The 15121-nt window shown below is 41.5% G+C and overlaps 2 protein-coding genes across 7 annotated transcripts in view; one reads left to right on the top strand and one right to left on the bottom strand.

Moving 5' to 3' along the window:
* Nucleotides 1–253: 253 nt before the first annotated feature.
* On the bottom strand, nucleotides 254–2618 carry LIPT1 (lipoyltransferase 1). 2 transcript variants are annotated; one of them, XM_060769782.2, is made up of 2 exons: nucleotides 2431–2618; nucleotides 254–1890 (listed from the first exon to the last, which is right to left on the bottom strand). In XM_060769782.2, exon 2 carries the CDS (start codon nucleotides 1642–1644, stop codon nucleotides 526–528), a length of 1119 nt encoding a protein of 372 aa, XP_060625765.2. In that variant the 5' UTR covers nucleotides 1645–1890; nucleotides 2431–2618; the 3' UTR covers nucleotides 254–525. The 2 variants fall into 2 exon arrangements, with proteins under 2 accessions (XP_060625765.2, XP_067322930.1); XM_067466829.1 differs by having other exon boundaries at nucleotides 2472–2618.
* Nucleotides 2619–7795: 5177 nt separating this feature from the next.
* The window catches only part of TSGA10 (testis specific 10), a 112543-nt gene continuing 105217 nt past the window's right edge, over nucleotides 7796–15121 (top strand). For all 5 annotated transcript variants that reach the window (XM_067466826.1, XM_067466827.1, XM_067466825.1 and 2 more), the window contains exons 1-2: nucleotides 7796–8067; nucleotides 14271–14390. In XM_067466826.1, coding sequence (XP_067322927.1) covers nucleotides 8011–8067; nucleotides 14271–14390 — 177 coding nt within the window. In that variant the 5' untranslated portion in view covers nucleotides 7796–8010. The remainder of the gene's footprint in view (nucleotides 8068–14270; nucleotides 14391–15121) is intronic.

The following is a 15121-nucleotide window of genomic DNA, read 5'->3' as shown; positions in this document are numbered from 1 at the left end:
CTCCAAATAACCAAACCGAATCTAAAGTTGACCAAAAACTGATTCGTAACCCTTTTGGTACTAATGTTGGAGAATGGTCCCTGGTCAGAAAAAGGTTGGGAACCACTGGGTTAAAGCCATGGACTATGACTTTGCAGGCCAAGGTTTGAATCCCAGCTTGATCATGGAAACCCACCTGGTGACTAAGGTAGGTTTTACTCTCTCAGCCTCAGAAGAAAACAAAGGCACTCCTGAAGAAATCGTGACAATAATATGCTCTTGATAAGTTCACTTTATGGCCACCATAAGTTGTAAATGTCTTGGAAGGCACTCAACAACACAGCTAAGACATGTCAACAGTTCCTATTGTTCACTTCTTTTAACAAGAGTTTACCTTATGTTCCGATTTTACATTTTAAAAACAATTTATTATTTCAATATAATAATTAGATCTCTTATGTTCAGTCAAGTCAGGAAAACCATACGCTGGAACAATCTTGTGCTGGACCACCTTAACGATCAAGGACCAAACTTTGTCACATATTGTTACATTATAGCAACTAACTTCTCACATAGCATATTCCACTTGTTGTGTAATTTGTAATCTGTACATGTTCTCAGCAAAGCTGTTGTCACTGCAGAGGTTTCGCTGGGACAGAATTTGCTGCCAATAAGATAATCATTGAGTTCATCACACATGGTTGGTGGTAGCCAAAACTGAGGCACGTCAATATGGCAAGTTTCAATTTTGCCATTTTTGATCTCCATATTTATCTTAATTTCAACACTAGATTGTTCGTGTACTATGTTAAAAGATGTACTAATACTGAACTTTGGTGTTTTGCCATACAACCAATCCCAAGCTTGAAGTTCTCTTGCTTTGTCCTTAATCCCATGAAATTCTGTTTCATCAGATGGATTTATAAGAATTATATGGTTATTGCTTTGATGGCGTGAAGCATATTCTTCAGCAATGGCATCCACGAGCATCTCACAGTTTAACGTTGGGTCTTCTTCAAAGAGGTTCTTCACTAAGGCAGGCACACTTGGAGTGGCGTTGCTTTTGATCCCATTGTAGGGACTCTTTAGCACGGTTGATAAAACAAATGAATCCACGCTACATAGCAAAGTGCAATGGTGATAAGCGGCAGCTCTCCCTAATTTTGCAGCTGTTCCTGAAATCTTAAAAATCCCATTTAACAAGAGATCGTATCTTTCAGTCGCCTTCACATCTAATTGGGGTCGAAGGGCTTTTAAAGCTTTAACAACTAATTTCAAATTTTCCATTCTTTCATATTTTTTCCGATTGGTAAAGAAAGTGAGGTTGATATTGCCAGGATCGTGGTAAACGGTGCCTCCCCCACTTCTCCTTCGAGCGAGTTTTATGCCTTTCTGCCTCATGAATTTGAGATTACATTCCTGCCAGGGATTCTGGTGCCTGCCAATCACCACCGTAGAAGAATTCCTCCACAGGAAAAGAACCTGTCTGTTCTCTAAATCCATATTATCATGGATCCAGTCCTCTAAAGCCAAATTCTCATAAATGTCCTGGGAAACAGACTGTAGGACCAGCCCTCCCCTTGATGCGTGCTGGAAACCAGCATTTGGGACTTTGAAAACATGGTATAATGGGAAGCACTTCTTCAGAGATAACTGAAGGATCATGTTTCAGGGAAATCCAATGATCAATTTTCAAAAATTGGCACTTTTGCATAGTCTGTTCCTCTAATAAAAATGTATCTTTTCAAACCATAGTTCCAGTGTCATCCTTTTCAAAAAGCACAGGAAACAATCTTGTCAACTGGATGATTTTGTACAATTTCTCTTTTTCCTGATGAGTAGACAATGGAATATTAAACACTGGAGGAATGAAGGAAATTACTTATTTCTTTTGTGTGCATCAGTGGTAACCTAAGGAGAAGAACACAGAGTATTTATTATTTATTTATAAATAGTTAATTCAATTAATGCTATACCACTACACTGCAGTATTATTAGAAATATTACATGCAATATATAATATACAATTATTATATTGTATTATTAGTAGCATTATATTGAATTACATTATAATGTTATTATCAATATTATATGTATATACAATATTTTATATTATTAGCCTATCACTGCCTCCTAAGGGGCTTTACCTACAACACTAACTGGTTTGTGTAAACTCAGAAATTGAGGAAAACTTTCATCCTTCATGTGCCTCCCATGGTTGCAGCAACCTTGGTTTCAGAACCAACTGGCCCAACATCCCTTTTTGCTAGAATGCAACAGTATCAGAAGATCAACATCTTTTGGGCTCCTCATCTAAGCTTCCTCCCTTGATATCGTCATTCAGTTCCATAGTGGAGAATACTACACACACTTGATAATCTCAGGATATAAGCATGGCCAGGGCTGCAGCCTCAAGGCAGAATCCGAACCCAGTCCTGAAGGCACTGCTACCTGGGCAGCGAGTCCTTAAAGTGGTAGGCGACCCAAATTACCCTCTCAGGGGCGCTCAGTTCGGGAAGGGAGCGATCCACCTTCTCCTTCTCTTTGTGGCTCTCTGAACCGGGACTCGGCTCTTCGGCAGCGCAGCCGAAAGTTTCCGGAAAGACCCGAGCGCCCGCAGCACCAGGAAGTCGGACCGATCCATTTGCATGTAGAGATACGAAATAGAAAAGAGGCGTACATCAGGTAGGGAACTTCCGGCCATCTTTGCTATTTCTTCATGCGGGAAGTGAGCTTGGCCCGAAGGAAAGGAGGTAAAGCCGGGATTTTTTGAATAGTTTGCGCATCTCTGCTGCTCTCTCCTCTGTTGAGATCGCACTTCTCAAAATGTAGGTTATATTTCGTGGCGTTTTATCTTAAACAAACCTTGAACTATTTTGTGCAGTGGAAAAAGTGCTTTAATGTTCCTAAAATTATGTCAGACTACACAGGGAAGCCATTGAAATCCACAAGCATATGGACAATCTCAACAGAAAGGAGGGAGATATGAAAATAAACAAAATGTGGCTACCAGTATTTAAAAAACTAAAAATCAGGACAGTAAATAGAGGAACACTTAATAATGATAATAAAATAAAACAGAATCCCAGACAAGACTCAACCAGGGCCAGCTAACACCTCCCAACGAAGGATTCCTCCAAGCAGGAAGCAGCCAGGCTTTGAAGCGACAAGGCCATTCAATGCTAACCAAAGTGGCCAATTGCAATATTCACACTTGGCTCAAGACGACGAGTTCTTTTTCCCACCTTGGACATTCCAGATATACATACACCACACTTGCCTCATTTCCAACACACTTCTGAACAAACCTCTGAGGATGCTTGCCATAGATATGGGTAAAACAGCAGGATAGAATGGTACTGGAACATGGCCAAGCAGCCCGAAAAACTCAAAGCAACCCAATCACATTCTTCATTTTCAAAGGAAATAAATAATTTTCTAATACGATTTGCTCATACCATTAAATGTAAATATCTTTATGATGAAAAATTCAACAGGGTATTGAAAACAAGACTTGAGTCATTTAATTTAACTCTTTTATTATTTTGGCTAACTTTTCCAATTAACATATATACATAAAGTATCATGTCATATATTACACATTTTAGCAGAATATCCTTGAACCTTTGTAACATCAGGAAATATAAATAACTTCCAAACTATCATTTCCTTTATGTTCTGTAAACCCTGGGCATTATTGCTGATATCTTCTCGCCGAGTGTCTGCATTATTTTGAATCCTCTGTGGTATTTTTTTCCCTGTAACTTGGAAAAAGTTCGTCATAGGTCCTAGACATATTTCCTCGTTTTTTGGGGGGAAATGATCATTTATTGCCGATTTTCCAGGATTTGTGTCATTTTGAATTATAATTATTAGAGTATTCGTTTTACTGCAGCATTTTCCGATTATGTAGTTAGCGTGCATATACAGGAAACGACCACGCTATCTTGAAATGCCAAGTAAATGAAGATGTCCTATAAGACTGTCCTTTTTACCCTACGTGTGGGAAAAAAAACTATTAGAATGCTTGATTTAATTTAATTTACTGCTGGAAGTAATATTAGAAATTGATGAAAAATAATGCTCTTTATTACAGTTAAAGTGCATTGGCTATACATAAGTAATACCCTTGGCAGTCACTGTTGCCAACTTATTGCATTTACATAAACAATTACCATTTGATGCAGGCGAAACGTCAGGAGAGAATGCCTCTAGACCATGGCCATATAGCCTGAAAAGACCTACAATAACCTACCATTTGTTTATTTCTCTTACTTTATTTATGTCGTCATTATCATATGCAACCTATTTAACTCAATTTATGTATATATCACCTATGTATATGTCGTAATAAAGCTTTTATCTTTGTAAATCACAACCACAAGTTTTTATTTCTCGAAACCTTCCAGAATTCTATTTTTGAACATTGTCCATATATATGGTATGTATAAAATCATATATGGTATGTATAAAATCAATGCTATTAAATATTTCATATCAACACATACCTCACCACTTTGTATAAGAAACTACATTAAATTTGAGTTAATTTAGAAAATATTGGTAATGGTGTTATAACAAAAAATAAAATTGTCATAGTATTGAGGCATAATATCCCTTGATGTTATGCTGTGGTCCAACTATACTTTGAATTCCATAATCAAACATATCTAACATAAATACTATACAGCCACTTACTAACCCGTCAGGTTAGTAAGTGGGTTGTTACTTACTAACCCGTCAGAGATAACCATCTAGAATGCAAAACTTTTCATGGTGTGATGGTCAACATGCTCAAAGTATTAATGGCTCTTCCTTTTGAAAAGGCTGGTGCTACTGATGCCAAATCCCCCAATGGGTTGGCTCTGGCAGCAGCTTGCCAAGCAAGTCTCCTAGATACAAATTCCCTCTGCTAATATGTATACAGGATGCAGAAAACCTTGAGGCATATTTCTTCATCTCCCTTCATCCAGTTGCTTTGGAAAGATCATCAGAAAATTAAAATCGTGTTTCTATTGCCTTTAATGGAACATCAGTCAACCACACCTTCTACCAGTGTACTCCATTTGATCCTCCACCACTTCATTTTCCCCCTTCCAGTTAGGATCTCATGCCTATGAAGCATACTTAGTCCATGGGCTGTTTGAGATTTGGTTTTGTTAGTTTTGCTGTTTTAAAGGTAATAGAAATACAATTTGAACTCTGGGTGGTCTATCAGACCTTTTATATTTCTGCAAACAGCTTTTTTTCTCCATGTCAGGAGACACTTGAGAAACTGCAAGTCACTTATGGTGTGAGAGAATTAGCCGTCTGCAAGGATGTTGCCCAGAGGACGCCTAGATGTTTTACCATTCTGTGGGAAGCTTCTCTCGTGTCCCTGCACGAGAAGCTGGAGCTGACAGATAAAAGCTCACCCCGCTTTCCAGATTCAAACTGTCGATCTTTCGGTCAGCAGTCCTGCTGGCACAAGTTTTTAACCCATTGTGCCACCAAGGGCTCTTTGTAAACAACTGATTTATTTATTTATTTAGAACATTTATACCCCGTCCTTCTTGAACTCCAAGGAGGGACTCAGGACGGCTTCCCACAGGCAACAATTCAATGCAGACACAATATAAAACACATAATAAACTACAGCCAAATATATAAAAATAGATATATACAATTCGCCAGATTATCCAAATTAGTCCAAATTGCGGTCAAATAAAATCTTATCTTCACCAGTAAAATCAGTCTATTATGCAAATACTTGATCCCGTTGTCAGGATTTAAGTTTCTTCTGGGAGGTCAGGAGAGAGGGGGCAGAATTAAACCTCATTAGGGAGGGAGTTGCACAGTCGAGGGGCCACTACGGAGAACGTCCTGTCTCTCATCCCACCAAATGTGACCATGTATCTTGATGCTTCCCTCGTCTCCACAACCGTTCTGTTTATGTTTTGATTTCGGGTGTTCCTGATTATGTTATTGGGAAAATTCTGGGATATTTGGGGGGGGGGGATTCATAATTTGGAACCCGGGTTTCATTTTTTGTTTCAGTAGGATTTGGTCCATTGGTGCCAATGAGGAAAGTGTAGAGGCTCGTTTCTCTGTGATTGTTACAGCTATCAGGGTAAATCTTGGCACTTAAGTGGCTGAGGGGGGAAAGGAAGGGGCCCGAGGCTGTTAGGAATGGTGGGAGTTGGAGTCCAAAATACCCAGAAGGCCCAAGTTTGCCCAGGCCTGGGCTAGACAACAGAGTCCCCTGAAAGCAAGCTCTTAATGGGCATCAGCTGCGCCAGCTGCACCTGTACCTTGGGAAGCCGGATCTGGCCACGGTGGTCCACACTCTTGTTACATCCTGAATAGATTACTGCAACGCGCTCTACGTGGGGTTGCCTTTGAAGACTGTTCGGAAACTTCAATTAGTCCAACGGGCGGCGGCTAGATTACTCACCGGAGCATCATACAGGGAGCATACCACCCTCCTGCTATGTTAGCTCCACTGGCTGCCAATCCAGTTCCGAGCACAATTCAAAGTGCTGGTTTTGACCTACAAAACCCTTTACAGCTCTGGCCCAGCATACCTGTCCGAACGTATCTCCTTCTACGTCCCACCTCGGAGTTTAAGATGTTCTGGGGAGGCCCTGCTCTCAGCCCCACCTTTGTCACAAGTGAGACTGGTGGGGACAAGGGACAGGGCCTTCTCGGTGGTGGCCCCTCACCTGTGGAATGCACTCTCCGGGGAAATTAGGTCATCAACATCCCTCCTCTCTTTCAGAAGGAAGTTTAAAACCTGGATATGGGACCAGGCCTTCAGGTAAGCTGGCAGATGGATAAAAGACAATGACGACCAGAGTAGGAATGGACAATGACAATGCTGGATGGATTATGGATTTATGAATTGTCGAACATTGACCACAAAATGATTTTATTGATGCAATTGTATTGATGTGTTTTAATTAGTTATAACTGTTGTCGCTATATTGAAATTTGTATACTGTATTTTGTGAATTGTTGGGCATCGAATTGTGCCTTTTGTAAGCCGCCCTGAATCCCCCCTCCAGGGTTGAGAAGGGCGGGGTAGAAGCACTCCAAATAAATAAATAAAATCAGTGCTCTATAATCACATATACACATGAGTACTACAAAGTCCTGTAAACCAGTATTCAAAAGGGGAAGTAGTGTGTTGTATTTGTATGCGTTGAGGGTGTCCTATGAATGTCAAAATAAGGACTCTGGGAGTTTCAACCCAGCCGTGGAAACCCACTGGGTGGCCTTGGGCAAACCACATTCTCTTAGCCTAAGAAGGAAGGCCATGGCAAACCCTTCTCTAAATGACCCACCCGAGTGAGGGACAGCTCTATCCAACTTCAAAGGCCCCCTCTCTATGATCTTCCTTCTGGGCTTCCAATGGAACTTCGGGTGGGAGGGGGAGGGAGAGAGAGAGAGAGGGTGCACGCGCCAGCCTCGAGAGAAGCGCCTCGGCTCATTCTCCGAGCGGCGTTCCAGCGGAAGCCACGGTTGGAGAGGCGAGCGAGCGGGGGGCGGGGGCGCGCGCCCTCCCGCCAATAAAGGAGGGGAGGAGGAGGAGGGAGGCGGGGCCAAAAGAGGAGGCGCCCCACTTGCTCGCTTTCGGCTCACAGGTAATTTATTCACTCCCAGAGCCGGAGGAGGAGGAGGAGGAGGAGGAGGGCGCGAGGCGTTGCGCGTTGCCAAGGAGACGCGGAGGAGGATGGTCCGGAGAAGGAAGAAGGGGGCGTGATTAAAAGCAGGGAGGGGCGGGGCGTCCAATTAAAGCGCAAGCCACGCCCCTTTTTCCGCACAGGGGGGCGGTCACGTGGCTGCAAGACGCCTTGAGGGAGATGAGTGAGGGAGAGGCGGTTGAGGGAGATGAGAAGGAGAGGAGGGATTATCGCCTTTAAGCAGTTTCCACCTGGCTTGGAGGGAAGGAGGGAGGGAAAAGGAGGAGAAGGAGCGGGCCAGGCTGAGGAGGAGGAGGAGGAAGCATAGAGTGAGTTGCAGGAAGGAAAGAAGGCTTGCAGCACAGTCGCCATGACCTCCAGAAGGTGCCCTGGGCGCAGGAGGAAAAAAACAGAATTTCCCTCCAAGGTACAACGGGGAAGGTGGCCGTTAGAAGGCCCCCAACTGGCTTCTCAAGGCCGCCTGCATTGGGAACTTCGGGGTTAACTGCACAAAGTGACAGAGGGCGCGTCTCCACTGTAGAATGAATGCAGTTTGACAGCCCTTTAAAATTACCAATGCCTCTAATGCTGTAGGGTCGTGGCAGTTGTATTTCTACAGGGTCTTTAGCCTTCTCTCAAAGAGTGCTGGCTCCTCACCAAACTACAACTCCCAGGAGTCTGTACCAGTGAGCCATGGCACTTCAAATTGGTGCCCAACTTCATTCTTTCTCTGGAACTCTCTGCCCCGGAGTGTGGTGGAGGCTCCTTCTTTGGAAGCTTTTAAACAGAGGCTGGATGGCCACCTGTCAGGGGTGATTTGAATGCAATATTCCTGCTTCTTGGCAGGGGGTTGGACTGGATGGCCCAACTCTTTGATTCTATGATTCTACAGTAGAGATGCACCCAGAATAAGCTATTCTTGTTTAGTTGATTGGAAGAGACATGTGTTTGCAATCCCTAAAGTCCCAGGTAATAGTATGATAACTGGGTCCAGAAGCTGTTTGCGCAAGAGAGACTCAAGTAATGTAAGCCAAGCCAGAGACAGATAAGAGTTCTTTAATGGAGAAACCCTTACCTTAACCCTAACCCTGAACCATACCGTAAGCCTAAGCCCTTACCCTAACCTTTACTATAAGCCAAAACCTTACGCTAACCCTAACCCTAAACCATACCCTAACCAGAGGAGAGTCTTCTCCTCTGTGGCCCCCTGACTCTGGAAGTCACTGCCCAGAGAGATTAGGAAAGCCCCTATCTTAGAAACATTTAAAAAGAATCTCAAGACCTGGCTCTGCCATTGCGCATTTGGAGAGTAGTCACATAATCTTAAGCTATTGCTCCCCTCAACATTCTTGTCCTAGGAGTACACCCCCCCCCCCGCATCTATCACCCTGTCTCTCTATGAGTTCTCCCTTACAAATAATTCTGCTCCTTTATCTCACCCTGAGTTTTTAAATCATTTTATGTACATGTGGCCCACTCACTGTCATTATGTTTTGTTTACTGCTTTTTTATGTTTTGTGTATATTGTTTTATATTTATATGTTTTGTACTTTACTGCGATGTTATTTATTTTATTGTAATTTGTATTTTATTGTATTGTAATTTGTTGTTTGGGCTTGGCCTCATGTAAGCCACCTCGAGTCCCCATTGGGGGAGGTAGTGGCGGGGTAGAAATAAAGTTTAATAACAAATAAGGTTATTAATAATAATAACTTTACCCTAACGATAACCCTAACCCAAACCCTAAACCTTGCCCTAACCCTTACCCTAAGCGTCCCCTCCTTTCTATCCTTCCTTTGCTCTCCCCGCTCTCACTCCGACCCCTTTCTTCCCTTATTCACAGCTGCATTTGCAGCATCTCCGTAATGCTCGGAGCTTCCGGACCCAGCTATCATACTATCACCAAGTCCCATTCTGAGTAGCAACTGAAATGTCTCTCCCCGCTTCTGCGAACAGAGTTGAGGGAAGAAGATAATAAGGGTAATAGTACAGCAAGCAGCCAATGTTTCTTCTATTTCCTTTCGGATTCTTTTTTAAAATCTATCCCAAGTAGACTACTGCAACGTGCTCTACGTGGGGTTGCCTTTGAAGACTGTTTAGAACCTTCAAGTAGTCCAACAGGCACTATCCAGGTTCCTTACTGGAGTGGGATACAGGGAGCACACAGCCTCCCTGTTAGACCAGTCCACTGGCTGCCAGTCTGCTACCGAGCACAATTCAAAGTGCTGGTTTTGGCCTTTAAAGCCCTAAACAGTTCTGGCCCAGCTTACCTGTCCGAACTTATCTCCCCCTATGAACCATCTCGGAGATTAAGATCGTCAGGGAGGCCCTGCTCTTCGCAGGCACAACTGGTGGGGACGAGAGACAGAGCCTTCTCAGTGGCGGTCCCTAACTGTGGAACTCCCTACCCAATGAAATTAGATCATCCCCTCCCTCCTGACCTTCAGAAAGAAAGTGAAGACATAGATTTGGGACCAAGCCTTTGGACAATAATTCTGAGTGAAATGAATGACTATAGAACAATGCAATTAAATGACTGGAATGGCTTTTGCAATATGCCTTTGGATTGTGTGATTTTAATTAATTGTTTTGAGATTGATATGTTTTTAATTATTTGGTTTTCCTGTATATGTTTGTATCATCCTATACATGTATATACAGCATTGAATTATGCCTTTTTTTGTGAACCACCCTGAGTCGCCTTTGGAGTGAGAATAGCAGGATATAAATGCAGTAAATAAACAGTAAATAAATATATTCTTTAGAAGATAGTGAGCCATTGGTATCTAATGGGGTTTGGTTCCAGGATACCAAGCCCTATTATATACAATGATGTAGTAGAACAGTGTTGCTTATATAAAATTTGGTTTGATTTTGGGATTTGAGATTGGGGGAGAGGAAAGGGAGATATTTTAAAATTGTGGATGGTTGAATCCGTAGATACTGAATCCGTTGACACAGAAGAGTAAATATTTTACTGGATTGAACTAGCCGTTGAATTCTTAGTCAAAACAAACGCTACTGCCATGGTGATTGACAACCATCTATTGTGTCCAACAAAAAGTAAACTCTACGTGGATCATGTGGCACTGTTGACAAATCCTTTTCATGTTTGCAGTTCATTGGATCTAAAACAATCAGTTTTATTCATTAAAACTAATAGATGCCTTTTAAAATTATTCTCTTTACCTAGAAGTAAATCCCTTTGAACCTCTTTCTACATGAGTTCTGAATAGATAGTAACAGACTTGCACAGTTAATTTATTTATCTAATGTCATCATATGAATCCAGGAAATAAGGGTGTAAAGCGCCCATGTAAACAAAACACCTCCGTTATGTACTTAAATATCCCCTTAAGAGGATAAAGCTTTGGTTTATCAAAGCCATGCATTCTCAAATGCTCACACCCCTCTGTGGAAAAGGAAGGGAGCAATTTAATGCTTAAGATTTCATAGCACTTGTATTTCTACGTGTTGATATTTATATGCTCATATACATATTTTCAGTTATTTACAAGGTTGATATTTGAAGTTCTTAGTAAGCAGATAGATAAACAGAAAAGGTTTGTTATCTGTAATAGAACCAAATATAAGCTCATGAATTGAAAAGTATGCCATTTCCTTGTTTTATTTTACATGTGAATGTGAAAAACAGTCCCCTATTTCATTCTTTACATACCCTTACAGAGCAATTCTAAATTGGAGATGGAGTATCATGAATTTCCACAGCAGAGTTTTCAAAGAGGTAGCTGCGTTAGTCTGTTTAAGTATAAAAAGAGGGAAGATGCCTCATTGTGCCATTAAGATGAATACATCTATTAAGCTTTTGTGGACTATTATCCACTTTTTCAAATGTGTAGCAGAACAATGTCTGCTGAAATCCACACCAGAAGAACTATCACTACCTAGTGTTTCTATTAATCTCAAGTGTTGATTTTGTTCCTTCTTGCCCCAATCAGTGGTTGCATCAATAGGAGGAAAATAACTGTCGGCGCATCTACGCTGTAAAATGAATGTAGTTTGACACCTCTTTAACTGCCATGACTGAATGCTATGGAATCCAGAGAGTTGTAGTTTTACAACAGTGCCCTTAGCATTCTCTTCCCAAGTGCCTCACTAAACTAAAACTCCCAGGATTCAAAAGCATTGAACTATGGAGATTAAAGTGGGATCCAACTGCATTCATTCTAGAGTGTAGATGCACCTTATGCCATCTTCAGAATGCAAACCATGGGCATGTCGGAGGAATGAGGGTAGTTTTGATCTTGGGGGAGCCGAAGCTGCCTCTCCATCGCCTCTATCTTTTGGTTGTTGCTGTTGATAGGACAGCAAGCATTAATATTTTCTATGCATGGAGCTTTCTGTAAACATACCTGGGATGGGGCCTCAGAAATTGGGGGTATTGCCCTGCTGCACATGCCAGCTGTATCTAAAACTCAATAGTCATTCAACCAATATTCAGCATTGGTTTATGTTGATCCATCTCTTGGGGTTAAGTTACTTCCATATAAGCCTGCATACAGTTGGACTGCCTGTCTAGGTTCCATCGCAATACAGCTCTATTTTGTCTTTTTAAAAACCCCTTATAGATTAATGATAACCCAATGCCTGGTAACTTTTCCCAGTAAGAATTGCATATTTATCCTGTTCAGAGTAATACCAAACATATATAAAGAACAAGCCTTCATGCACACAATGAAACTTATTTTGAGTTGTATGGAAGCAAAGTAGACTCACTGACCACAGAATCCCAATCAAAGGACAGCTGTTGGAGGTGCCACCAAAAAAGATGTTGGAAAGCACACAATTGCAATATTTTTATATTTGTAGCTATTTCTGTATCTGTATCTGTCTGCCTATCCACATGCGCGCGCATGCACACACACACACATACAAACGAGAAAGCACTGGATTGCTATGAGTTTCCAGATTCATTTACTTGGAAAGCTAATTTTTCAGATTAATAAAATACATTTTTCCGTAATTATTTCAGTGCTTCAATATCTTGAATTCTTTTGCCTATTATAAATAATGCTTTTATTTAGAGAGGAGGTAGAGTGGACATAGCAATACAGTAGAATATGCAATCATTTTCACCATAGTCGTGAATATTTATCTAGAGCTCAGAAATTCAGAGTTAAAGCATCCCTAGTACATGAATGTCAATCTACAGCTTGAAAATGTTCATTGAGGGAGAATTCACTATCCCATAGGTATTTGGCTGATTATCAAACTGCTCTTACTATATAGATATACCTCCTAATATTCAGCAACAATTAAATGTTCTATAACTTAAGGCCACTGTGTCCCGTTCTGTCTTGTGGAGTAACAAGCAAGTCTTTGTCTTTTTTGGCGTGGCATGTCTTCAATTATTTGAAAGTGTTATAATTTCCTTCTTTGGTCTCACCTCCCCCCAAGCCGAACACATACAGTTCACTCAACCTTTCCATATAAAATTTGTTATCCCCCCTACTGATTTTTTTTGTAAGTACAGTAATGAACAAAACTGGAGTCAATCCTCCAGATTGACTAATGTCAGTGGAAGTGGCACTCACTTCCTGTGTTTTGAAAAGTATTATCTGGATGGTACAGAAGTAGCAATCTAAATAACTCAGAATGCCCCTTCTATCATGTTGTTGGATTGTTCTGTGGGAGACCAAGGTTGGAATCCCTGTTCAGCCATGAAACCTACTGGGTTACCTTGGGCAAGTCACACACTAAGGTTTAGAGAAATGCAATGATGAATTTCCGCTTGACTCAATCTTGATAAGAGAACTCTAAGATAGGTTCACCATAAGTGAAATTTGAAGGTACATAGCAACTACCCTTTAGTAAGCTTGAGGAAAATTTGCCATTGTTTTATAAAAGGATAGATACTTTGCATATCAGGAAGTTAAGTGAAATGTACTTCCAGTTCTGTAAAAAGCTGTCCAGACCTAAAACAGCTAGGAAATGGGGACAAAAGCATAGCATAAATGTTGCCATACCTACAAAAGGGGGAAAGAAACATTTTCCAATCAAATAAGTTTCAAAATTTAAAAATGGGCAGAGGGGTGTCTATAAACAATTATTTCAAAACCAAAGCTTTCTCCACACTTCCCCCCAACATTTATACAAATATCGATAGAAACCAGTGGCACACAGCTTTAATCCTTTCCCCATTTTGATGAGGATCAACTGATGGCTACTCTTTGAGTCTGTCTTCTAACCAGCGATGAATATATGTAATTGTAATCTCCATTTAAATCAGGGGTGGGCAACTATGCTAGGGTTGGGACTAATTTGCATTCCTAGTGGGCCACACAATCTCACTTGGTTGAAACTGGAAGTAACATTATATCACTTTCAAACTGCTTTTGTGGTGAGTTTGACTATTTTTCATGGTCCAAAATATTCTATTTTTTCAAACCTTGGAAGGCACCAAGGGTTGCAAAAAAGAGGGTAGAGTGGGCTATACATTCCTTACCCTGATTTAATCTTTGTTCTGTGAGTTGGATTTTACATTTAAGTAAAAACATTTTTCAGGATAATCACTTCTGGCACAATTAAGCAATTGGTCAAGATGTATCTTTTATTTGAATGTAAGAATAAATATAAAACAGACTGAAATTGTTTTGCTTGCTTCCCCAGAGAGTGACAACAAGAGAAGAACTTGTGTTAAGAGAGCCATTTTCTGAAAGTGAGAGATCTTTAAAATCAGAAGACAACTTGAACAGGAAAGACAAACTCATCCAAAAACTGCAATCAGAGGTTCTGTCATGTTTTTGCTGTTTTGGCTAGCTTGGCCTTACTATATAATAAACATAGCGTGGCACTCGTGATGTACAGTATGTTTTTTTCCATGATAATACCATGGTGGTGTTGGGAGACTTTAACATCCATGCTGAGACCCCTTTGACTGGAGCAGCTCAGGACTTCATGGCCGCCATGACAACCATGGGGCTCTCACAAGTTATATCTGGACCCACTCATCAGGCTGGACATACACTCGACCTAGTTTTTGTGGCGGATACCGGAATGATCAGAGTGGAAGAACAAAACATCCTTCCTTTGTCATGGTCTGATCACTATCTGATCAGTTTTAGACTTTCTGCAACCCTTAACCTCCGCAGGGGTGGAGGACAAATTAAGATGGTCCACCCCAGGAGACTGATGGATCCGGATGGTTTCCTGAGGAATCTAAGGGGTTCTTCCTGGCATGGAGCCTGGCAATCCTGTCGACGCCTTGGTTGATCTCTATAACAGGGAAATGACCAGGGCGATACATACGATCGCTCCCGAATGCCCCATCTCGTTGCGTCGAGACAGGCCATCTCCCTGGTTCACCAAGGAGTTGACCGTGTTGAAACACACGAGAAGGGGGCTAGAGCGCAAATAGAGGAAATCTCAGGACGTGTCTGACCAAGCACGGGCTATTGCCTCTCTTAGGGCGTATACCATGGCTATATGGGTAGCCAGGGAGTCTTTCATGACTACCCGTA

This window comes from Anolis sagrei, chromosome 3 (assembly GCF_037176765.1).
Source record: "Anolis sagrei isolate rAnoSag1 chromosome 3, rAnoSag1.mat, whole genome shotgun sequence".
NCBI classification, from domain to species: domain Eukaryota; kingdom Metazoa; phylum Chordata; class Lepidosauria; order Squamata; family Dactyloidae; genus Anolis; species Anolis sagrei.
The sequence above is the reverse complement of the archived record's forward strand: the minus strand, read 5'-3'. Positions and strand labels throughout refer to the sequence as shown.